The following is a 27,022-nucleotide window of genomic DNA, read 5'->3' as shown; positions in this document are numbered from 1 at the left end:
CCCCAGCCGGCTCCAGCTGATCCAGCGGGAGAGGGACCAAGGCTCATTCCTGAATCAGTCGGTGCAGCATCGGCAAACTTGCCTTCCTCGCTCGGGGAAAGACATAAAATACAATACAGAGAACATAAAAGTAGGTTACTGCAAATGACTTTCTGCTTTAAAATATTCATCCTGAAGTCACGGGAACAATGGGCCAAATGGCCTGTACCATTTCTATCACCAGCAGGCAGCTTAAATTACATCTTTATTTAAAGATAATAATTGAAAATGGAGAGGATTTTTATTTTAAAGAAGGGTAATTTTGTAATAAATTATACGTGAGAGATTGTTAACTGACTTGGAAGTTCAGGTATATTTTTGCCTTTATATTATTGTTGAGCTGTGAGAGAATTGCATTTCTCATGTCTATTCTGGATTATGTTTCTCTTTTCCTTCCGCAGTGATCAGTCGAGGATAAGCTGAGAGAAGATCAATTTACAGGCTATCTTGAGAGAAAAATCAAAGTGAACATTTTTTTTTGTGGAAGACCTGAGCGAGGGAATGTACCAAGAAATTAGTCAAAACGTAATTTAATTCTATGTTTATGTTGTAGGCTGGCTTTGAGAAAAACGCCGTTTGGACTTTTCTGGAACGCTTGCTGAAGTTCAATTAAATTTGAGGGGGCGAACCTGTTCTAATAAAATGTGGACTTTCCTGGGAATTGCGACTTTCACTTATGTCTATAAGAAATGCGATGACTTACTGAGCGTGAGCTACGCTAACAAGGAGGTGCTCGGGGCATTCCTGATCTTTTTCTCCCTAGGGTTGATCCTGTCCTATCGATACAGATACGGGCAAGGCAACGGCAGAAAGCAACCTTCAAACCTCGGGTTCATCCCCCAGCTCCTCTCAGCCCTGCCCCTGGCAAGCTCTCTCCTCAGCGGGCCCACCGACTCCAGCAATACTGAGCAAGGCAAGGTAGGCACAGAATGACCAGTGGTCGTTATTACAAGGAGAGAGGGACACATTATTATTAATGTGGTTGTGTCACGATGTATCGAACACTACTAAATATGTTGTAAAACTCCGACTATTGCAGCTTTCAATTTAATAATAAATTACTGTACCATACGTCGGTACGGTAAAACATTTTTAAATATTGTTTTGAAACCAAATTTCTCTCAATAATTGTAAAATTGACAGATTGGTTCTACGTGAATGCGTTTCCAATAGTTGGGAAATTAATTTTGGTGTCCACCCTCTGGTGTGATCTTTGAAGACCAAAATGACTTGAACGAATGGTAGTGGATTGGCAAAATTCGACGAACAGTTTAAAAATAGAATAACGTTTGGAATATAAAATCATTAAAAAAACAATAGTGTTCCCCACCCATAATCATAGCAAGTGGGGAATGAGGCTTAGATTATTTATCTAGATATTCTGAAATGTTTTGCGTTGATCTGGCTAAAGATACAAATGCATAAATTAGACTTTCTTATAATGACCAGAATCCTGGCTTTCTTAATCCATAGTAAAACTGGTAACAAACACAGACTCAAACATAATATCTAAATTTACTACTGCCTTATTAATTATCAGTCAGAGGCAGCAGTTGATTAGTAACTGAGATCATTTCTACATTGACAGTTCAGTGTAGAATAAGGGCATGCAGTGGTGCTGAGATAAACATGAACACATTTTTATATGCAATATTGTATATATTTAATTTCATGTTTATGCTGAATTATGACATTGTTTAATACATTTTGTAACACAAACAACTTGCATTTATGTAACTTTTAAAACTAAAATATGCCTCAAAGTGCTTCACAAATAAATAAATGAGGGGAAGTGGGGAGAAAGAAGGAGGTGATTATTTGAATTGTCAGAAAGGTTGGTTAAAGAGATGGGTTTGGAGAAGATTTTTTTAAAAAGGTGTTGAAACAGGTGAAATATTTTAGGGTGAGAGTTCTTGATTATCTGAAGAGAATAAATTTGCAGAGAAAAAGGGGAGGGAGAGAGTGACTAGGCGAGCTGTTCTGGAAGACAGCCAGCAAGGAGAGAATGGGCTGAATGGCTTCATTCTATGCTGTTTCTATTTTGCTATTTTGTGATTCTATCAGCAGAAAGATCTGGTCAACGCTGGAGAGGTGGAGGAAATTGAACCTGACACTAGCTTTTCCAATTTGGAAACTGCTAACAAGGATTTTGACTGTGCTCAAAAACATGGTGGTGAAGCCTTAAAATAATGGGCAGATGAACGATCTACCTGGAAGGGGATAAAGTTTAGATAATGCTCGTGTGGACTGAGATCTGTCCATTAGAATCCATTATGAGGGTGATGAACATCACCGAAGCATTTTGTCATTTTATGCTGTGCACAGCTCATGGGAATGAAAAGATCACAGTGTGGTGTGGAATGTAACAACTGCATATCTTAGTTCACATTTCAATATACACAAAATGGAGTATAGCACAGGCCTGAATGCTTCTTGCATGGTGATGGGAATCAGCAGCATGGTATGCAACAATATATTTCTGTTCATATTCCAGCTTACATGTGTGAAATCGATAGGCTGCAATGCAGAGTTTAACCCAAGCCCCTTCAGCCCCAGCTTTTATGCTGTCACCTCTGAAATCCAAAGAATATTTTAAATATTCGTAAAAAGTTGTCAACATTAAATACTGACTTTTTTTTGTCCTCTTAAATTTCTCTCTTCCTCTTAAGTTGTTCACTAGCGCTGGATAAAAAACAAATAAAGATTTATATTTATGTTCTATCTTTCCAAACATCAGAACCCCACACAGCCAATGAAGTACTTTTGAAGTATAGCTACTGTTGTAGGAAACACGGTGACCAATTTGCGCACAGCAAGTTTCTGCAAATGGCACAACATTAAACCGGATACTGCTTTAGTGATGTTGGTTGAGGGATAATTATTGGTATGGACACCCGGGAGAACTTCCCCTGCTCTTCTTCAGAATTGTGCCATGGGATCTCTTACATCCACCCGAGAGAGCTGATAAAGCCTTGGTTTAACATATCATCCAAAAGACGGCAGGCACCTCTGACAGTGCAGCACTTCCCCAGTATTGTACTGAAGTATCAGCCTAGATTTTTTTTGCACTAAAGTTGCTGGGGTGGAGAATGAACCCATAATCTTCTGGCGCAGAGACCACTGGCTATGGCTGACACTACAAATGTCAGCCCTTTCTACCAGATCTTGCCCAGGCAGCCATTCATTAGGATGTGGGTCTAGAAAATGAGACCCAGCTTATTTAATTATGGAGAGAAATCACAGCTGAACCTCATCCTATCCTCAAGTGATTTGTGTACACTTACACTCACTAGCCGGATAGTGATTAGGAACAATAAGTATAGATTTCGCCTTTCCCTAGCTTCAGGGCACTAAGACATCGCTGTCAGTTCACTTGAGCTCAGTTAATTCAGCGCAGACTGTAGTTTGAGTCTGGGATCTTCCTGCTCCTTAGATTTCAGTTCAACACCGTGCAGTGTATTTATAAATTGAATTGTTGGCGGAGCCCCATTTATTTTTTAAAGGTATCAAAAATAATTAGAATAGAACAGCCAGTTGAAGTAGCAGTGCACAGGGTTGCAGAAAGGCCAGTAAGTTTTTGATCCCCACAGCAATCTGACCTGGACACTGGCATCTACCAAAGAGTGGAAAATGTTCCATATAAACTTAAGAAATATAGCTACAACTAGATACGATACTATTGATGTAGGAAACAGTGTATAAGGGACAACATTGAGTGATGGGATAGCAGATTGTTTTACCAACACACTGTAGTACAAAGCGATAGGCATAACTTATAATTCCCCACTTGGACAGTCTCGAATTTTGGCCATAACTTTGATAGCAATGGTATTGGAGAAGGCATCAGTAACATTTTACTTCATGGGGTATTTCACTATTGTTAGGAAATAGAGATAGCTTAAGTAAGTTATATGTGTATTTGGGTGTGTTAAGAATAAGGTTTTTCTTTAAGTTAGATTTGATTTGCATTTCTGCTTTTGTGTGCTAAGGAAAGGAAAAGTTGAGTTTCAGGTTCACTTTAAAAGGTGCCTGCATTGTAATGAGGTTTTTACAACTCTTGAAGGGAGTAAAGCAAACAAAGTAGAGAAAAAACTGTGCTGCTGCCTAGCAACGGGGGTCCAGCGAGGGAGACAGAGAAGTAAAAAACGGTAGTTTGAGTTCAGTTGGAAGCAGCTGCCAGAGAGACCTGGACAGCAGAGGGACAGATAGCAAGTCCCTAACTGAAGTTGAAGCCAGGATTCCAGAGAGGCTGGATACTGGGAGAGAGAACTGCAGAGAGAATAGATTTCCCAAAAGAACTGGAAGGTCCCAAGGCCAAGGAGTGAGACAGAAAGAAGGGGTCCCAAGATGAGCTTCCAGTCAAAGGAAGAACAGGAGTCTGGAAAGGGTCCTGTTCTGTGGAAGAGAGAAGGCGGCTTCAAGTGTAAAGAGACAAAAGCTGCAGGACGCAGATTTAAAGCAATATAGATGTTCGAGAAGCCGGAAGGTCCAAAAAGACAGCTGAATGTTTGTAGCTCTTTACTATGGGGTTGCGATGCAGTGATGCATTGTTGGCTGAGTCAGAGTGCGTGGAAGAAAGCTTGAATGCACATAGCGATCCAGGGGAGAGGAACATCGGAAGGAGAGTTCGAAACCCTGGAGGTGGACCCTTGTGGAAGGCGTCTGAGAGAAAGCATCGTTTGGGAGAAGATTCCAGAACGGGTTCTTGGAGAGTGGAGATTGGAAACCCTCATGTGAAAGATGGAGTTCAGTGAGACTGGTTGGCTCACTGTGTGACAAGTGTCTGAGGGACGTTGATGAGAGATCCATAGCATCTGTCAATTGGTTTCAGAGTGTGGTGTGTCTGACCACAGGTTGCCTATTGGTTTACATAGACTGCGTACTTATTGTGAACATTAGAGCACAAGATAGCTTTTGTAACTTGTGTTATTCTTACAAATCTGTATATATCCGTAAAGGCATTGTTGTGGGCGAAGGAGTATTGTAATATAGTTAATCTCTTGTTTAATAAATGTTTTATTCTTTTGTTAAAAGTTCATCAGCTGACTCCTGTGACTCTGTTCAGAGTCACATGTATCTAAACAAAAAAAATAGAAGTTAGGATCTATCAAGCCGGGTTCCACCCTGGGATTTGGCTTGTCTAGCACTAACATCAGCTGGGATCATAACACTATGTTAAAGGCACTATATAAATGCAAGTTATTGTCGCAACTTCTGTGAATGGAGCAGTTGTGAAATACTTCACGAGGTTTGTCCTGGAATCCTGCCCTAACTTTGGCGAAATTACAAAAGAAATGGGGTAACTGGCCATTATCAGACTTTATGCCATTTCTCTGGGGTTTCCACCAAGTTTACAGCTAAATGTACAGCAAAAAAAAACCCAGGAATTTCAAGAACAGTACACCAGATTGAAGATTTATTTTTCCTTCTATCTTGGTGCAGCCCAAGAAACGGACGATCAGTTTCTCAGAGTCTGCTCAGACAGAGAACTCTTTCAGCACCAGGATTTCTTCGCAATCCGATCCAGAGATCATCATTGTGGGCTCTGGGGTCCTTGGCTCCGCGATGGCTGCAGTCCTTGCAAGGGATGGAAGGAATGTGACAGTGATCGAGAGAGACTTGAAGGAACCAGACAGAATTGTCGGAGAGTTGTTACAGCCCGGGGGATATCGTGCATTGAAAGAACTTGGTCTTGAAGGTACAAAAAAAAAGGCACTCGGGACTAATGTCACATTAGCATGGAATGGTAATCAGTAATGAAATCCCGGGTGTGGTAGCAAAGTGGTTATGCTGGTGAATGACCAATCCAGAGGTTTAGACTGATAATCCAGAAACATGAGTTCAAATTTCATCTCAGTTGTTGGGGAATTTCAATTCATTAACTAAATAGATCTGGAATAAAAAAGCCAGTATCTGTATTGGTGTCCATGAACCTACTAGATTGTTGTAAAAATAGTTCATTCATGCTACTGAGTGAAGGAAACTTGATGCCCTTCACCTGTATGGTCTATATGTGTCTCCAAACCCACAGCTATGTGGTTGACCATTAAGTCCCCTCTGAAATGGCCCAGTAAGCCATTCAGTTGTATCAAAGACTGCTACAATGGTTCAAGCAGGTGCCTTATCATCACCTTCTCAAGGGCAGTTAGGAATGGGCAATGAATACTGGCCATGGCAATGATGCATGCATCCAGTGAATGAATAAATAAAATAAAACCAAACCCATAGACCATTGAACATTTCACCCTGAAAAGAATAATGCTTTGAACACAATGTTCTTTGCCTCTTTTAAAGTCAACACATTTGAGGTGCTAATAAAATTTTAAGTTAAATAAAATGCTGGAAGTGCAGAGTGGGTTGATCAGCATGTTGGCGGGGTGGGGGGGGGTGGTGGTGGTGGTGCCGGGGAAGTTGGTTAACATTAATTCTTGCAACACGTTAGAAACAAAACATTAACCCATCTTTTTCTTAAATGCTGATTGATCTGCTCTGCGTCTCCGTCTTTTTCTAGCTCTGGGATAGAGATCCACCACCCGCAACTGCCTCCCCCCACCCTCCTGCAAACTCTTACATGACTCTTTACCCTCACTACCACAGCTAGTGTCTTTGGTGGGTGCACACCCTAGAAGTACCCCTGATGGTGTGGGTGGGGGCCATTGCCAGGGAAGCCCACCACAATCTTTGGCAGTGACTGTGACAGAGCTCCTGAGTGGGTGCACCTTAGCACTTAAGTCAACACCTGTCCTCCCTCCACAGCGATCTGGGGCTTTAATATTTATGCAAAAAGATAAAGTAGTTAGACTCTGAAGGACAGGGCAACTAAATAAAAATGTGTGCTCAGTGCATTGCTATCCTACAATCTCTTGGTATTTTCACTTGAAATAACATAAAACAATTTTTAAAAATGTAAATATATTCAGAAAATACAAAGATGTTGAAATATAAGAACTTAAGAAAGCATGCATAAAGAAAACCGGTCAGCCCATACCCCCCCATCATTACACCAGGCTCCCCTACACTGTCACAGATTTGACCTAACTCAATCCAAGACTCCGGAGAAAGGTGATTGAAACATCAAAAAACAACAGATTCCATCTACTCGTGTTATATGATGAATAACTTTGGCGAATGTTCCATTAACTAAACAGTGCCTGAATCAGTACCTTGTATCTTCAATCCATTGCCTGCCACAGTTGATGTCACACACAAATCTACAAAAGGTCTAACCTCCCTTGAGACATGACCATCTTGAATCTATGTCCTCCAGTTCCAAAAGTGCAATTTTAACCAAAAAAAACCTATGTTGTCTCTTGTGACTGCACCATTTTAACAACTTGAATCATGCTGCTTCTCAATTCTCCTCTCTCCTGTAGAAAAGTAAATGGTTTCTTCAGCTTACCTATACAAAAGTTTTAAGTTTTGTAATTATCCTAGCCCTTCTCCCTTCTAACGCTCTACACCTTCTGTACATTGATCCACTTTCTCCTCGGCAAGGTACGGTTGAAGGTCTCGATGCCCACATCGTAAATGGTTACGTCATACATGACATGGAAAGCAAGACAGAGGTGGAAATCCCTTATCCTCTGGATGAAAACAGTCAAGTGCAATATGGGACAGCGTTTCACCATGGACGTTTCATCATGGGTCTCAGAAATGCAGCCAGGGCAGAACCCAAGTAAGTGTTCCTTGTCTACCCATCATTCGTATAGAATGTCCACAAATTTTGTTCTGTTGATCATTAAGACAACCAGATTTAAAAAAAAACATACTCTATAAACTGAGCTTTGAGCATGCCATTACAACACCCATGACTGGATACAATATTAAGCAGTAACTGAGAAATCCTGAAGTTGATCTGTAGCAACTTCAACATTTTACGCAGCTTAATGTAGGAATATAATGATTCTAATTTATCTTGGTGAAGCTTGGTTAAAGCAGAAGAATAAGCTAATTTCTCCATTCTTGTTCTAGTGTAAGATTCATCGAAGGAACAGTGTTACACTTACTGGAAGAAAATGGTGAAGTTACAGGAGTTCAGTACAAAGAAAAGGAAAGTGGAGATATAAAGGTTTGTAAGCTCTTCATCTGAAGCGACACTGCACAGTTAAGCCTGCAGCCTGGAAGTGTACGATACCATGTAGTGGGCAGAAGTGCTAAACACAGGAGCCACATAATTTGTTTTTCCAGTTCTAGAGAAGAATGCTAATTCAATGGAGTAGAAAGTGGTGTGCATTGCATCTGCTTTTTTTTTTGGGCGCCATATTGGGCGCAATGCTGACAAATTTAGTAATGCGATGGCTCACGTCAATCTGCGCACATGCTCAGGATACTGCTAAATTCGTGAGACTCATTTTAAGAAATATTGCCAGTTGGTTGAAATCAGGCCTGTTCAAGTTGCTTTGGTTGCCAGTGAAAGCTACGTCCTCTGGAGCCAGAAGGAGCAGAGGTGCTCCCCTTACGCTGAAGTTGTCACAAGTCCCACCACCCTGCCCCACCCCCGGTTGCTTGCACCTGTGGAGGCACAACAGGCACTGGCAACTGCAGCACAAAACCGTAATGAGGGCCAATTTTGGACTGGCCTTGGGCAGTGCTGGAGCTGAGCCTGAAAATAAATTTCTACCTCAAGTAGACCAGATCCGCAGACTCAGCGGGCATAAGTTTACTTAATTGACCCGCAGGATTCCCCAACATGCTGTGGAGCTTCTGACTTCAGCGATGGCTTCCCCGCCCAGTGGCCCAGCCTGACTGACTGAAGGCTGGGCCTCCACAGTCAGGGAGTCAGTCACTGACGGCCATAGTAGTAGGTATGTCCGTGCCGGGGATGGTGGGGAGGAAGAGTTGACTGCGGGCTATTCGGGGTGAGGGGTGTTTGACTAGGGTGGGCACAAGGGCGGTCGATGGGTGGGCTGCTGAACTGGAAGGGAAGGTCAGCATCTAGTGATGCTGGGGAGATTAGATGCCTGAGACAGAAGGGGTTGGGAGGTGTGAGGGGAGAGGGTGGTTAGGTAGCCTCAGTGGTTATTGGGGACGGGAGTGTGAGAAATTGGATGCTTCAGGTTGGTGTGTGCGGGTGGGTGCAAGAATGGTGAAATTGGGGCCTGGATTGGGGGAATCGAAGGCTTTGGAGGTGCGGGTGGAGAGGTGGGAAACCCAAGTCCTTGGTGGGGTGGAGGGATCGGGGCCTGGTGATGGTAGGGGGATTGAGTCCTGATGATGGGTGGGGTTGAGGTCTGGCGATTGGGTAATTGGGGCTTGGTGATGTCTGGAAGCGTGGCCTGGTGGTGGAGGGATCACGGCCTGGCAGGAGGCCTCGGAGAGAAGATCATTGGAGGGCGGGTGATCATGAAGGATCCTCAAGCGAGCATCTGGATCCAAGTAGTGGGTGGGAAGCCACTTACTTTCTGAATCCACCAAGCCCTCGCCTTGAGGAAGCTGCCAGGTTCTTCAACGCTTGGGGGAAACCCAACCAACAGCTTTAAAAGTTTAAAATCTGCATGACAATGAGGCTCGCAGCCTCATTATCATATTTAACGTTCCAACCCTCCTCCTTGGATTGGGTTGGTTGTTCACCCAACTTCCAGCCTCAGTTAAAACTGCAAATGGGTGAGTTTGGGTCCGGAAACAGATTTTCCAGCTTTAACCTCTGGCCCAATGCAACCCCACCCTTTTTTAAGTTAAAATTCTGCCCAGTTAGTCAGTTTGTTCTGAACTGGTTTCGAATCTACTTTAAGTGGTAAGTATTATATTGAAATATAATCAATGAGCTGAGCATCTGTGGAGAAAGAAACAGAGTTACCCTTTCTGTCTGATGGCCTTTCACTGAAAGTAGTATTCTGAGTTGTTAATGGTGTATGAAATATGTGCTGAGTTAAATCCCTGATTGATAGATTGAAACATTTAATTTCAAGAAAAAACCTTTGATGCTGATCAAACACTTTGGAACGTCAATCAAGGAATTACCTCAAGCAGTCTGGAATGCAGTTAAGCATTTCCATCTATCTGATTTTAACTTTCCTGCAGCTGATACAGACCCAAGAAACAGCACTGAAAGGTCTTGATGTAAATGTATCTCTACAATATGCTACATATTCTCTTCAGCTGTGGATAAACTGCATAAATCTCACTCGAGCACACAATTGCAAAGGATGAGACCGCTTAAGATGTTCTTGCCTTGTGCATAATCCACGGCCCAAGCACAACGTTTAAATACAAAATTCTGATTGCGGTATTAAATGACTTCTGGATTATCCATTCGAAAAGGAAATATACATATATTTACATCTGGCTAGTTCAAAATGTAGAAACGAGCTCCCCTTATATTTTAATGACTGAATGAAGCTCATGATGTGAGACTCATTCATTCAAGCCAGGAAGACCTCAGATTCGATTCCTGATGGGCCCTGGATTTGCATAGAGCTTCAGTGTGGTGCAAAAAGTATAGTAAGGCTGTAGACCTGAAACATGGCATCTCACTCTGTTAGTAGCTTCACACATTGAAACATAACCAACCTAAAGTATTCTTTTAATCGCAGGAACTCCATTGCCCACTGACTGTGGTAGCTGACGGGCACTTCTCTAAGTTCAGGAAAAGCTTGGTGAAGAGCAAAGTCGATGTTTCATCACATTTTGTTGGGTGCATTATGAAGGTAAGCCTATTCAAACATACATTGTAGTGTATTTTTTTTTGCATACCATGACCTCCCAATTAAAAAATAATCTAGCTTGAATTATTTATAGTTTAGTAAAAGAACTGCTGTAAAATTGCTCCTCAGTGTCCTCCCTAGGTTCAGTGGAAGATCAGTGCAAACTGGAGAAATTATATATAAGAAGCCATTTCTCCAATCATCCATCAAAGGCAAAGCCTGGAGCTTTGACTCTTCATCCCCTTGGAAGATTCACATTTTTAAACATAACTAGCCAGCAATATTTTGGCTAATCCTCCAAGTTTCTGACCAGGAACATCACATCCCAAATTCTGACCAGTGACAGGGGTGGGTGAGTTTTCTGTCTGCCCATCACTTCCACAGCCGGCTTTAGGGTCAAGGCAAGGTGTATTTTCTGGCTTCCCTTGGAATTCCATCATCTTTCGATCCAGCTGGGTGCAGACATGGGTTCAGCGCTGAGCCTTGCAATGCAGAAGGAATCAGCCACCTCCACATGCAGGCTGTAGTTTCCCTTGGGCAAATAGAAAATAATAATGACCTTCAGCCTGACAAGGGCCTCTGGCTTCCTGAATTGGAATGACAAGGTGTCGCCCCCACCATTTTCTGCCAGATGCTCGGGTGGTTATCTCTGTTGCATCTCCTTGGACATGGGCCGCCTGTCTCAAACAGTAAAATGACCGCGGGTGAGATTTTTATCTTCGCTGCATGGCCTTGCGTGTGGCATCACTGGAGTGTAGAACTGATAATCTGGCAGAGAGCTTTGAATGCTTCATGCAGAAGGTCTCTTCTATTCATTTCAATGGATGGAAAATCAGGCAAGTTCTGCCAAAGAGACAGGACCTTGCTCATCAGATTTTCTTGTGGCATTCCGCCCAGATGGTAAAGAAAAAAAACCTACCCTTCATCTCCAACAGGCTGAAGGATCTGCAGCCACAAGTCCCACCCTGCTGTATCCCGATGGCAAAGGAATCCAAGAAATCTCACATCGATTTTGTTATTCCTCTGAAGATCATTTAGTTTTTTGAAACAGCATTGACTGCAAATTGGATCATGGCAGGTACTGGGTTATTCAATCTGCTAACGCAGAGAAACCAATCAAATTTAGTGAGGAGACAAAATTAATACGAAACTAAAGTACAAAGTTCGTTGCTATACCTCTCCTGGTGTGAAATCACACCCCACGTATTGCTGTGGGAATTACCTACAACAATGTCGTTAGGATTTAATTTAAACAAGAGATACTTAACTAATGTTTAGAATCTTGAATGGCTGTATTCAATTGACTGTGCTTGCCTATTGACAACAAAATTGTTGTTGGAATAAATAGTGTTTGTTAAGTTATTTTCTAATAGCTGCATTCAACTGTAAGGAGGCTCATGTATTAAAGTCAATGATAACCCCTTGCAGCTGTTTAATTTTCTTAAAAGGTACAGATGACGAAATAAAACATCCAATTCCACTATCAATGGTACTCTTTAAAAATGAACTAATTTCAAGGGAAAATAATGCTGAAATAAAAATAACTACTATTTGATGTCTGTGTTTGTGATTGTAGGACTCTCCTCAATTCAAACCGAACCATGCAGAACTTGTTCTTACGAACCCTAGTCCTATTCTTATCTATCAAATTTCATCTAATGAAACACGAGTATTAGTGGACATCAGAGGGGAAATGCCAAGACATCTTAAAGACTTCATGATCGAGAAAATCTATCCACAGCTTCCAGGTACAAATGCATGTCTTTTTCCTTCTGAGAGTTTGAATCTTTTGATTTTCCCCCCGGTGCTCCTGGCCTCCTTAGGCCTTACGTTACCCATGACTGAGGGTGTGAATTGGTGACTCCATCCCAGGCCTCTATCACCACCAGGATATCCTAGGGCTATCAAAACAGAATAGGGGAATTCTACCAAAATCTCACGTTTAACAGCAAACTTGACCATTGGGAGCGCTTAGCAGGAAGTTAGCATGCCCTCCACACAATTGTACCTCCTCCATAAAGTGAATGCATAGAAAATTATGGAGAGCGTGCATCCAAATTCCTGATACAGAGAAAGAGTCTGCATTTATATAGCCCCTTACACAATCTCTGGACATCACAACGTTTTTCACAGCCGACGAAGTGCTTTTGAATTATTGTCACTGTTGGAAAGGAAAGTGTGCTCCAAGTGGATAAGGCCCTCAACGTGCAATGTCAGAAAATTACCCCAATAAGCCAGCTTCAAATTTCATTAAATTTTCTTCAAAACCTTACATATAAACAGTGCCATGTACTTGATAGTGTGGTTATGTTTTATCTTAATTTACCAATGCTTCTGTTGCTGTGAATCCACTTACCTGTGAAGTCCGTGATGGTGTACTAATAGCCATGATCGAAGTAACAGGCCAATAAATACTAGTGAAATGGGAGTTTAGCTGAGATTCCTGAAATTACTTGTAACGTGGGCTTTATCTTCACTAAAAGTAAATGCAAATGTCTTTTCAACAGAGCACATAAAAGAACCATTCCTACTCGCAGTCCAGAACGACCGCCTACGCACTATGCCGGCAAGCTTCCTCCCACCATCACCAGTGAACAAACCAGGTAAAGAATGTCAATAAGTAAAGTGCAACTTAGCCCAATTAACATTCTGTTTGGCGTGTCATTTATGCATCCATAGAATTTATAAATTTATTTAAACCCAAATAGGACACTTTTAGTCTTAATCTTGAATCATTGAGGTAGATTTTTGTCTTTATCAGCTGGGCATTAATCGTGGCTTGAGCATAGGGCAGTGTAGGAAGAAGATTGGACTGGGAGGATCACACCAAATCCTAACAGATGTCACCTAGTTTTGCTTTTATTCATTTAAACAGAAGTAAACTCCGGTATCCTCTGTTAAGTTGTGTGTAATTTTCTCTGTCCTGTTTTTCTCTATGCTCTGTGCAGATGTTAAGTATTTAAGATGTTCTTGAATAAGGTGACCTTAAGTAGTTAAGATGCAATCTACCCCAATATTTTTTCAGCAGCCATATTTGCAAAGCAAAAAGCCTTAAACTGTATCACAGAGGTGTTGCTCCAAGCACAATTTTATATTTAAAAAAATGTTTTTGTGTCTCAGTGATAACCTTGTTCATCAAATCGCCATTCAATATAAAAGCAGTCAGGAGTTTTTCAGTCACTCTGATCGCTTTGAAAAAATGGGTACAATTTCAATCTAATATTTAGCAATATTTATTTTCTGCAGATTACCATTAAATATGTTTCATGTCATAACAGTACTGAGAGCAAAGGCACCCTTACTAAATGGTGACATCTGCTAAGCAACGTTATCATAAATATTCCCGCCAGGCACTCACAACAAACATAAAGGCTCTGAAGTCGCTGGGTTAGAAAATGTGAGTTTGATTTTCATCCACGGTTCCCTGGACTACAGGGAGAGCTTCGTTTAAACTGGACCTTTAAATTCCAGTTGTGTGGGGAGTGGGCAGTGTCAGTCCATGGAGACATCTCTCAGGATCTTGGGTTTCACTGGAAATCCCTCTCCTTACTCTCTTAAAAGGTCTCTGCAAAACCCACATCATTTGATATACAGGACACAGAGCTAACCATCACTTGCTTAACCAAAGTTAATGAAACCTACATTTGACTATGGAAATAGAGTCATAGAGGTCTACAGCCCAGAAAAAGGCCCTTCGGCCCATTGAGTCTGCGTCAGTCAAACAATTACCTAACTATCCTAATCTCATTTTCCAGCACTAGGCCCATAGCCTTGTACACCACGGCATCGCAAGTGCACATCCAAATACTTCTTAAATGTTATGAGGGTTTCTGCCTCTACCACCCTTTCAGGCAGTGAGTTCCAGATTCCCACTGCCCTCTGGGTGAAAAAATCCTTCCTCACATCTCCTCTAAACCTCCTGCCCCTTTCCTTAAATCTATGCCTATAAATCTACCCTATCTATGCCCCTCATAATTTTATACACCTCAATCATGTCCCTCCTTAATCTCCTCTGCTCCAGGGAAAAATAACCCCAGTCCACCCAATGTCTCCTCATAACTAAAACTCTCCAGCCCAGGCAACATCCTGGAAATGCGACCTGTCTCCAGGTATTCTAGCATAATGACCAGTGGGGGGGGGAAAACAAGACACGTTTCAGTGATTTTTAAGCTCGCTACAATACAGCTTGTTGCATCTTTTATCCAGGTGTGCTCCTTTTGGGTGATGCGTATAACATGCGTCACCCTCTCACAGGGGGCGGGATGAGCGTTGTACTGAATGATGTAAGGATATGGAAAAGCCTCCTGTGCGAAATTCCGGACCTCCATGATAGTGAAGCAGTGCTAAAGGTGAGACACGTTATCTATAAGACACAGTTCAGGAAGTTGAGACGTGGGCCAGAATTTTGAGGTCGGCAGGCGGGTGTGGTCAGCGGGCCCGGGAGCGGCCAGGAAATGGCCCGCCGCCCGCGACCAGCCCCCCGACTGCGATTTCACGCTGGCTGGCCAATTAGCCAACCAGCGTGAAAGGCGCGGTGAAATGCTCAGCGCTGCCGAGTTGGCGGCGGGAGGAGGGCTGAGGTCAGCGCAGGTGCAGACCAGCGCTCACAGAAAGCTCCCTGAAGGCAGAGAGCTGACCCAGGGAGCTGAAGAATTCAAATCCAATAAAAACAGATTTTAAAACCCGGAAAAAGACGCATCAGAAGCCGTCACCTGAACACACACAACGTGAAAATTCTGCTGCAAACGTTTTATTTTTAAATTTAAGAGCAGAAACCTCATCCTGCCCTTGGATGAGGTTTCCTGAAAAATGCAAAAGCTGCCTGCCCAATTTGCCTGCCCACCCACCGCAACATTGGACGGGCAGCGAAAAGCCCCATTTAATTGCACCGTTAATGGGCTTAATCGCCCTCTTTAATTGTCAGCGGGCGTGCTCCTGAGTTTAGCGCGCGCCCGCCCATCAAAATATCACGAGTGCGTGATGACGTTGGGACGCTCACTCGACATCATCGAGCGCTATTTCACGCCTGAGCGTGTCGGGCGCACGCCGAGTGGAAAATTCCGCCCATGAATTTTCCCATGGTGGGGGGGGTGGTTCTTCTGATCTGCTGTGACTCTGGTGGGACACTGGCAGAACCCCACAGAGAAAAAAGGCCCATCTATGCCATTTTGTCAGTGTTTGTTTCCATTTGCCCACTGCCCCCGCCCCCCCCCACCCCCCCAACCAAAATTACGGAAGGAAATTCACCACTGAGGTTGGATTTCCAGCTTAGCCGTGTGACTGCCCTTGTGTAATCAGAATGTCCAATTTTACTGGTGGCTCACGGTCACAACCAGCAGCTATGCGTGCAGTAACGATTTTCAACTCCAATACGCTGCCTCGTTTCCAAACTATCTCTTACTGTCCCAAAGAGGAATAGCGATCTCTGATTGTCGGCTAATCAAGGCGCTGTGTTGACAGCACCGCCCTATCTTCCAATGTTTCAGTGAGTTTCAAAGCAGAAAAGCTTTTGAGTGTTTTCAAGCTGAGCTCCAGCCAACCTGAAGCCCAAATGGGTCAGGAGAATTCCAAGGATTCATGACGCCACAATGCCAAACTGAGATATTATAGCATAAAAGCAAAAACGTATGGTTTGAAACACATGAAAACCACTGGAATATTGTTGAGGTCTAAAACAAAGACCACACATTGATTTCTTTTTTTTTGCAATCAGTATTTCTGAGCTATTACATTTAGATTTTTTTACAGCATGTTTAGATCACCTGTTTCTCAATGTGTCGGGCTTTTAACACTTAGAAATATGACAAAAGGTATATTCGATAAACAAGAGACCAGATTATATTTTCTGTGACTACGGTTGGCAAGCTACAAAAGCTATTTTAATTGTTAAGTTACTTTGTTCTTGGGTCACCTTGAGGGTCAGTAAATGAGTGCATAAGAACAAAAGAAATAGGGGCAGGAGTAGGTTATTCGGCCCCTCAAGTCTACCCTGCCATTCAATAAGATCATGAGTGATCTGTACCAGGCCTCAACTCCTCTTTCATGCCAGCTCCTCATAGCCCTCAACTCCCCGATTATTTCAAAAATCTATCTATCTACTCTTTAAATACTTTCAGTGATCTAGTCTCCACAGCTGTCTGGGTTGGAGAATTCCAGACATTACACTCTGAGAGAAGAAATTCCTTCGCATCTCAGTTTTAAATTAGAGTCCCTTTATTCTGTAACTATGTTCCCTAGTTCGAGATTCCCGCACTAGTGGAAACATCTTCTCAACGTCTGCCGTGTTAAGCCCCCTCAGAATCTTGTACATTTCAATAAGATCACCACTCATTCTTCTAAACTCTAATGAATAAAGGCCTAACCTGTTTAGCCATTCTTGATAGGTCAACCCCTTCATCCCAGGAATCAGCCTAGTGAATCTCTTTTGAACTGCCTCCAATGTCTGTATATCCTTTCTTAAACACGGGGACCGAAACTGTACACAGTACTCCAACACCCTGTACAGTTATAACAAGACTTTCCTATTTTTAAACTCCAACCTCCTAGCAATACAGGCCAAAATTCTATTTGTCGTCTTAATTACTTGCTGCACCTGCACGCTAACTTTTTGTGTTTTATGCACAAGAACACCCAGATCCCTCTGTTCTGCACTTTTTTGGAGTCTCTCTCCATTTAAATAATAGTCTGCCTTTTGATTCTTCCTACCAAAGTGCATGATCCCACACTTTCCTACATTAAACTCCATCTGCCAAGTTTTTGCCCACTCACTCAACCTATCTATATCCCCTTGCAGATTCCTTATGTCCTCATCACAACATGCTCTCCCACTTATTTTTGTATCATCGGCAAACTTGGATACATTACACTCTGCACCCTCCTCCAACTCATCAATATAGATAGTAAATAATTAAGGCCCTAGGACTGATCCTTGTGGCACTCCACTAGTTACATCTTTCCAACCTGAAAAATACCCATTAATCCCAACTCTCTGTCTTCTGTGTTAACCAATCCTCAATCCATGCTAATACATTCCCCCAATACAGTGAGCTCCTATCTTGTGTAATAACCTTCTATGTGACACCTTATCGAATGCCTTTTGGAAATCCAAATTCACTACATCCCTTTTATCGACTCTACCTGTTATATCCTCAAAGAACTCTAGCAAATTTGTCAAACATGATTTCCCCTTCACAAAACCATGTTGACTGTTTGATTGCGTTAAGCTTTTCTAAATGTCCTGCTATTTCTTCCTTAATAATGGACTGGAGCATTTTCCCAACGACAGATGTTAGGCTGACAGGCCTACAGTTTCCTGCTTTTTGTCTCCTCTTCTTGAACAGTGGCATCACATTATCGATTTTCCAGTCCGCTGGGACCCTCCCGGAATCCAGTGAGTTCTGGAATATTTCGACCAAGGCCTCCACTATCTCTGCAGCCACTTCCTTTAAAACCCTTGGGTGCAGGCCATCAAGTCCTGGTGACTTGTCTGTCTTTTGTCCCATTAGTTTGTCAAATACTTTGTCCCTCGTGATAGAGGCTGTTACAAGATCTTTCCTCCCATTAGCTCCTTGCTTATCTGATATCTTTGGGATGTTTATAGTGTCCTCCGCCGTGAAGACCGATGCAAAATATTGGTTTAAATTAACTGCCATTTCCCTGTTCCACGTTATCAATTCTTCAGTCACATCCTCCAAGGGTCCCATGCTCATTTTAGCCAAAAAAAATCCTTTTACATACCTGCAGAAGCTCTTGCTGTTTGTTTTTATATTTCTTGCCAACTTACTTTCGTAATCCATTTTCTGCCTCTTTATTAGCTTTTTTAGTCATCTGCTGCTGGTTCCTAAAAAATTCCCAATCTTCTGGCCTACCACGAGTTTTCACTACTTTGTATGCCATAGTTTTTGATTGGATCCTCTCCTTGACTACCTTTGTTAACCATGGATGGTTCATCCTTCTCATCAACTCCTTTTTTTAACGGGATAAATTTTTGCTGAGTGTTATAAAATATCTGCTTAAATGTCTGCCGCTGCTCATCCACTGACCTTCCCCTGACTCTATTTTCCCAGCCCGCTTTAGACAACTCTTTCTTCATACCTCTGTAATTGCCCTTATTTAAGTTGAGAACACTGTTTGAAACCCTAGTTGCTCACCCTCAGACTGAATTTGAAATTCTACCATGTTGTGATTGCTACCCACTAGAGGATCCTTAACTACAATATCTCTTATTAATCCCACCTCATACACATTACTAGATCTAAAATAGCCTATTCCCGGGTAGGTTCTGCAACATATTGCTCTAAGCAGTCCCTAATGCACTCTACAAATTTGTCTTCCATGTTACCCCTGCCAATCTGATTTGTCCAGTCAATATGCAGATTAAAATCACCCATGACAATTGTAGCCCCCTTCTTACATGCTCCATTATTTCCCAATTTATACTTCGCCCTACAGGGAGGCAACTCTTCAATGGCCTATAGACAACTCCCACCTGTGACCTCTTCCCCTTGCTATTCCTTATTTCCACCCAAACTGATTCCAATTATGATCTATTGCACTTATATCACTACTCACCACTGCACTGATACCTTCATTTATTAACAAAGCTACCCCACCTCCTTTTCCTTTTTCCTATTTTTGTTTGGAACGTCGAATACCCTTGAATATTGAGTTCCCAGTCTTGGTCACCCTGCAACCACGTCTCAGTAATAGCTATCAAGTCATATTCATTTATTTCTATTTTCACTGACAACTCATCTATCTTGTTAAAAATGCTGTGTGCATTCAGATAAAGAGCTTTAAGCTTTGACTTTTTAACCATTATTGCTCATTCCGGTTCTGATTTCTGCTGCACTTTTCTGCCCCTTCCTGTCACACTGATTACCGTTCGCCTCTTCACTACCCTGCACCTCTGCTCTCTCATTTCTTTTTGATTTTTTTAAACTTTCCTTCAATTGAACCCTCTCCCCCGACTAATTAGTTTAAAGTGCGACCTGTTTCTGAGGCTGGGATCTTCCAGTCCTGCCATTCCCGCCGAAAACCAATGGACGTTTTTCTGGGTCGTCAAATTTTCTGTCCCACCCGCCACGGGTCCCACTCGAAAATCCCAGCCGGAGTCTCCACGTTGTCACCCGAAATTGCTTGCTATACAAGCTGGCTCAGAGTTGCCTGGGTGACTCATCCTGCATTTTTCCTTGTTTGAGAATGCACTTGGCATCTCTCACTGGCGCCAGACAATCCAGCCCAAGGGGGAATCACAGATGGACACCCCATGGTCCATTACTCCATGGCAGAATGCATTGCACTCCCACCCCCATATTGAAAAACATATTAAAACGGTAACTTGATCAGTACATTTCAAAGTTTAAAAAAAACCATGCAAACCAAACAACACAAGACATTGCTAATCTGAACACACACGGCTGTAAATTAGGATGTGAATTCTTTGGATTTGGCTATTTGTGGTTCAAAGTGTCTCTTCTTTCACCTTTTTTGTGCTATTGTCGGTGCTATTTTCATTAAAAGAAAATGTGCTTCTTAAACGAGTGACATTTTTTTCAAAACTAGATGTAACCATGGAAAAACCTACTCACTGAAGAAAAGAGAGATTTGAATTTATGTAGCACCTTTCACGACCACTGGACATCTTAAAGCTCATTATGGCCAGTGTAGTCACTGTTCTAATGGTAATGAAGACAACTGTTCATTCATATTGCGTATGATATACCCGTCATGACATACATGCCTAAACATACAATTAACAAGTACATTGAGTGCAGCCCTCGGACACCAAGTTTACAATGAGCGCATACTTCGGGAACGCAGTTTGGGAAGAAATTTTATGCAATCTGTTGTGACTTTCTGCAGGCTAAGAAGAAATTTCACTGGGCAAGGAAGAAGTCCCATTCCTTTGTGGTGAATGTCCTGGCTCAAGCTCTGTATGAACTATTTGCTCCGACAGATGGTAAGCTCAGGATCCTGGGAGCAGGACACTCTCTCAAACGTGCGCATTCTCCCGACAGGTCATCATCGGGTTTGAGTTTTCAGTGCCGTGCTGTGTTGTGTGGCCTCGCTTTTACAATTCTCATCCTCGTTTTCAAATCCCTCCATGGCCTTCCCCCTCCCTGTATCTGCAATATCCACCATCCGACATCTCTACACTCCTCTAATTCTGGCTTCTTGAGCATCCCCGATTTTAATTGCTCCACCACTCGTGGCTGTGCTTTAAGCTGCCTAGGCCTCGAGCTCTGGAATTCCTTCGCCCTCAACCTCTCCATTTCTCTGCCTCTCTTTCCTCCTTTCAGACCCTTCTTAATACCTTCTTTGACCAAACATTGGCCCAGCTGCCTTAATATCATCGTAGGCAGCTTGGTGTCAAAGTTTGTTTTGTAATGCCCCAGTGAAGCCCCTTGAGGCATTTTATTACATGAAAGGTGCTATGTAAATACAAGTTGTTGTTGTTGTTAACCCCACATGCCTTCTAATTTTAAATTGAAACTAGAATTAAAACAGAAACTGCATTGCACTTTTATTGAATTGATCAAGAATGTAGTTTGGCCGCATTAATAATAACACATTAAGTTTAGAAGTCTATTTTATTTTTCTAATAGAGATTGGGCTCAATACTTGTACACAAAATACTGCACATTAATGATATAAACAAAAATTTTCATTATTTTTCATTTAATTCCAGATTCCCTGCATCAACTCCGGAAGGCCTGCTTTCATTACTTCAAACTGGGTGGACAATGCGTGACGGGACCAGTGGGGCTGTTATCTGTGTAAGCCTGAATGCTGACAATTATCTGCCTTCTGGAGAAACCTGTGGAGACAGCTTTCTCTTAACCGTGAATGGAGAACTGCTGAAAGGTCACCGTTACTCTAACGCAGGGCGGGATTTAATGTCGTCAGCTCTGGGCCTGTCATCTGCAACTAAATCTAGCGGCGGCCCCGCTGACCAGATCCCTGGGAGCCCCAACGGAGAGATGCCCCTAATTGGCAGTGGGAACCCAGCCACCGGGGCTCCCGACTCCACTGGTGACATTTAATCGCTGCACTGCCCCAAGAGCTTCTGACCAATCAGAGGCTGGCAGCTCTGCAGTACCGGCAGGGCCGCTGGGAGTGGTGACCGCTGCTGGTACTGCACTGGGGGCCCACCAAGAGGATCAGCATTGGATCCTCTGGAGACAGGTAAATGGAGTGAGATGGGGCGCCAAAGGTGGGGCAGAGGGAGTCGAGAGTGGGCTGTTTTCTGCAGGACCCCCCCACTGTTCCAATGCCAGGTCTCTCGATCGGGCACCGAGTGCTTCTGAACGAGGGACACCCCCAGCCTCCAGAAGCCGGTGGACAAATCCAACGGGGTTTACTGGGTGGCCTCTCCAGATGGCGAGTCCCCTGCTTGCTGCTGGTTGGATACCCCGCATCCTCCCACAGAGAGACACTCCCTCTCCGACCCCCCCCAACCTCCACACTCACCTCCGGGGGTGGGGACACCTCACCTCGGGTTGGGGGGGAAGGTGGGGGGCATTGAATTCTGCCCTCAATTTCGTATATGTTTAACCAAGCAAAACTGTTGGTATCAATAGTGGAAATTACCTCATCTAGCTTCAGGAATTCTGTGTTCAGAGGTGTCAAGGGATTACCATTCTCTAGAACAGGTTGTAGAAATGTGAGCACTGCAGTTGGCTTCAGTGTTTGCAAGGTAGCAGAGGAATAAAATCTGCCAGGGTCCCTGCAGCTCTTTAGTGTTCAGTCACTCCTGCTGCATTGTTGAGGTATCGGTGCTGATTTGGGCTCAGCTGTGACCTTCTCTCCCTGCGCCACTGTGGCCCCTCCCCCACCCACTCCGCACCAACCAGTTGAATAACCTGGTGAAGATCACTATCTAATCTCAAACCCAGTGGCCATGATACTGGCCACCCCTGGTCCCTGTGGATCTCCAGCTTCAGGGAAGAAGTGAAACCTGAAGGTGGAAATTATTCTGAATTAGTAAAGCTTTTAATTCCCCCATTCCCTATGCACCTCACACCACTGAGTCAGCAGATGAGCAACCCAGCCCAGGAGTGACAAGGTGACGACTCTTACTGTCTCCCATGAGGAGCTGCCTGGTCTCCGTTTAGTGTCTTCACAGAACACTGGGGGAATCAAAACTGTATCACCTTAACATGAACCTGCATGCTGGGGCTCCAACTCCATGAGTCCAAACAGTAAGATTATCATTAGGATTAAAGACAGATGGCAGACACAGATTGGAGAAGATAAAAAGAAATACTAATGTACATCACTTTCATCTCTAAGATTATGTAATTAGTTTTTAACATGGATGCTATGAATACATTTAACAAATAAGGGTAATTTTACCAGACATGAAGCATCGTGAGTTGGAAAAGTGACTCAGAATGTTGTAACACTATAGAGACAATACTAAAACCGCCACTCCCTGCTGGGAGAGACACTTGCAACATTACCAGTTACAATTCTTACCTGTGACTAATTGCTGCCTTTCTTTCTGTTAGACTTTCTCCAGAACCAATGACTCTGATTGGGCACTTCTTTGCTGTGGCACTCTACGCAATCTATTTCTCGTTCAAGACAGAACCATGGTATATGAAACCACGGGCCTTGGTGAATGGTAGTGTCATTGTCTATCGGGCATGCTCAGTTATTTTTCCTCTCATTTATTCTGAAATTAAATATCTTGTTTACTGAACAACATGTGAAAATGATAAAGACGAGCAAGATCAGAAAATCACACCGAGCCTTTGCAATAGTTGGACTGTTTACCTCATTGTTGTGTCTGAAAATTGGATACTGTTGTTGAAAGAGTCAAGACCCGTCCTATGGCCGATTGAGTAGCAGAATGACCATTTATCAATCTCACACTTGTAGACTTGTGATCCAACTATGTGACTGCAACGTACTTAACAAGCACATTTTAATGGTGTATGCGTAAAAATGGCTTGTGTCATGCAGTGCAAATTGGACACACGTTTTAAACAGTGTTGATTATGGCTTGTGGCACTGGGCTTGTCACATTGCTGTAAATGAAGCACTTTTGTTGTTCATTCTAATTGTTCAAACTCAAACTTCTATCTAAAACATTTGAAAAAGGCGTGTTCACAAACTGTAATTGCTCCCCGAGTGGGTGGCAGGGAGAAGCAGAGGCATTTATAGTCAATTCATTCCCACTGTTGCCTTCAACATTTCGTGGGTGCGTTTCCACAGGGGTTCTCCTAATCATTTTCACTGTGACTTGGGTGGAAGAGTCGCAGTGACCCTGCGATTAAAGAACTTCTGCGGAAATTCAACCACCGTATTCTTTTAAAAGCCTGCTTTTCTCTGTTAAAGTGAATGGGAGATTCTATTATTATTTACCTGACTGCATTTAATTAACATGTTATTTATAATAACTCAGATTTGGATTTTCCTGATGATTTCATTACTGCAAAAACATTCCAGCCTCATTAAACCATTTATCTCTGAAAAAGGTCATTTCTTGGAGACAGTGTAGTCTAGTAATTTTTATTTTGAAAAGAGGGACAAGAGTAAGGCCACATTAATGGTGCATCACTGGTGTTCCCCACACACAGGAGCCAGAATTTGATTTGCCAATGCCATTCGATCTTAATGTTGTAGGTGAGTTTCAATAGTTCACAGCTAGTTTGCTCAGCATGGCTCTTCAGATTACAGTGATTGGTCTCCAACGGGACCGTAAAACCAATGGAAATAGGTTCCAGCAGCAAGGAACAAAATTAGGTCAACAGTGACAGACTGTTACTGCCATTGGGCTAAAGCAAGAAGCTAACAAGCAGAAACTAGCAGTGATCTAATATAAGGGGAGAAAGGGACCAAAATCTTCAGTGGTTTGGTGGTTTTCCAAGTTCCCTCTATAAAATGATTGCCCATGTGCCTATATTTTTCTTAATTTTATGTATATATATTTTTGAGTGGAAAATTATTTGCAGTACTGATTTGTAACCACTTGGTGTTACTTGTGTCCAAATTTACAAAGTACTCCAGCCATATCGAGAGCTGGTTAAACAAACTTGGTGCATTTCCCAGTCGGCAGGATCCAATACATTTAGTTTTGGTTTTTAATTATATTCTTTCATCCCTGGTTTAACTAAATAAAACTGAATTTGTGCCAAACAGGCCACATATTTTCCTTTAATCACACCCTCTTGATCGTATGTTTGCATCTGAAATTTGTGTACTATATTAAAAGTGTATATAATGTACAATTGTAAAATCAGTAATGAATTTTCCCAGCTATATTTGTTCATTATCTTTAGTTATTCTATCATTGAATCCCTGAATGTTCTATATTAATATTCAACATTTTATTAAAAGGTTTATAATTTGTCCAAGGTTGTACTGAAAATGTGTCTCTTCTGTCTTTGCACCTCCCAGGTGCATTCTATATCTTGCATGAGTTATCACATTTTTGATCCTGTTGTGAGCGTGATTTGAAAATTGTGTTGCCAGAGGTTGGCACTGCACCCCACCGACTCTGGAACATGACACAATTTTCAAAGGGATTGTGGGGGCGTTGGACGGGGAAATTCCCTGGGCTCCAACTGAGGGCCTGTTAAACTCCAAGGAGCTTTAAAGTGGGCCAGGGAGGACGAGAAGATGATCTGTAATTTGTAAATCACCAACCCTGAACAGCCTGGTATGCATTAGTACACAGCTGTCAGATTCAAAACGAGCAGAAGTTACAGGTCCTTTTCTTAAGCTGAGAAGTTTTGGGGCCTGGGGAATCTTGCTCTGGATCATACAGATTACCTCTCATTTAGCCACTTTTGTGCACAGCGAGTCTCCTGGCCCTCTGATGTGCTGCTTCCTCTCTTCTGCAGGATGGCAGCAAGCCCCATCATGGCTTCCATCTGCCTTTGCTCCTGGTACTCTGCAGGCAGCTCACGTCTTCTGGTAATTCTTGCTGGCACTAATTGGGCGCTGGACATTGGGACCTGGAAATTATGTAGGTGTTGGATTCCTGATCCCAAATAGAAAATCAAGCCCAATGGATCTGTAAACTCAGAGGGTCTGGATACCCTCCCCTTCCTATGACTGAGCGGGAATCACAAACCACCTGTGTAGAGAGAACCTGACCCTGCTGGAGTTTCTGGAGTTAAGCATTTATATAAAGACAGTAGATGCGAACATGAGTATGGTGCAACCCAGGTTCCTGCTAGGTGGACGAAATTTAAGATGCAAAGCTGTGTTGTTGCATTAATATAAATCCTCCATGATTAGCTGGAATGTCCCCTTTTTAAGAGCGTGAATTCAAAGTCTTCATGCAACAATCTACTGGAATGTCACAGGCCATAACCCTGGTCTGGGACCAATTCACCATTCACAAGTATCAAAAACATATATTGTTCTAGTATGCAGTACATTGGGTTCTTGGGAAGGAAGCCAAATGGTTGACAGCAGCCCTCTTCCTCTGTCTCTTTTCCACAAACATAACCTCTAGAGGGTGGATGGGACTTCTGAACATTCTCAACAAGAATTCCCTTGCAATGATCTTCAGGGAGGAGCCCCAGCATTATCAGGTCCATCTCAGAGTAAAAGATCCCCTAGGAAACAGTGACCATAACATGGTAGAATTCAGTATGAAAGTGAGAAATTTGGGTCGGAAACAACTGTGCTAAACTTAAATAAGGGTAATTACGAAGGAATGAGGGCAGAGTTGGCTGGAGTGGACTGGGAAGGGAGTTTAGCAGAAAAGATGGTTGATGAACAATGGCAGACGTTTAAGAAAATAGTTCATGGGATGAATATTTAGGTCGGCGAGTGGGGACAGGGCCCGCTCGCCAACGCGTAAAATGACGCGGGGTGATGTTGGTCGGGCAGGCGTCCCGATGTCACCCCACGTCATTTACGTTTTCAGGTCGGCGGGCGCGGAACTGAGTTGGCTGCGTGCCCACCGACCTGTCAACGGCCACTTGAGGCCATTAATAAAGTAATTGAAGTAATCAATGGATCTGCCCGTCCAACCTTAAGGTTGGCGGGCAGGCTGGGAGCCCAGGCGGGCTTCTGAAAACACATGAAACCTCATCCACAGGCGGGATGAGGGTTTTAAAAGTGTTTATGAAATTTATAAATAAAAATCATTGACATGCCGTTGATTCTTTGTCACTCAGTCAAAATTTTGGAACCCCCTACTTAACAGCACCCTCGCCATACAGACTGCAGCAGTTCAAGAAGAAGGCCCACCACCACCTTCGCAAAGGCAATTGGGATGGGCAATAAATGCCAGCCTTGACAAACACCACCCACCCACATGCTGAGAATTAATGACCAAAATCTTTTGTAGTGACAGTAATATAAGACCCAGGGAG

At 42.9% G+C, this 27,022-nt stretch overlaps 1 protein-coding gene across 1 annotated transcript; it reads left to right on the top strand.

Moving 5' to 3' along the window:
- On the top strand, positions 1-25,040 carry sqlea (squalene epoxidase a). The gene is made up of 12 exons (XM_078539961.1): positions 1-130; positions 441-957; positions 5,482-5,737; positions 7,534-7,714; positions 8,011-8,107; positions 10,572-10,685; positions 12,259-12,430; positions 13,190-13,285; positions 14,889-15,031; positions 20,547-20,643; positions 21,373-21,460; positions 23,195-25,040. Exons 2-12 carry the CDS (start codon positions 682-684, stop codon positions 23,385-23,387), a joined length of 1,713 nt encoding a protein of 570 aa, XP_078396087.1. The 5' UTR covers positions 1-130; positions 441-681; the 3' UTR covers positions 23,388-25,040.
- Positions 25,041-27,022: the final 1,982 nt, after the last annotated feature.

The sequence above is a fragment of the Cetorhinus maximus genome, chromosome 4 (genome assembly GCF_964194155.1).
Source record: "Cetorhinus maximus chromosome 4, sCetMax3.hap1.1, whole genome shotgun sequence".
Lineage (NCBI taxonomy): Eukaryota > Metazoa > Chordata > Chondrichthyes > Lamniformes > Cetorhinidae > Cetorhinus > Cetorhinus maximus.
Note: the sequence above shows the minus strand (reverse complement) of the source record. Positions and strands in the feature narration are given on the sequence as shown.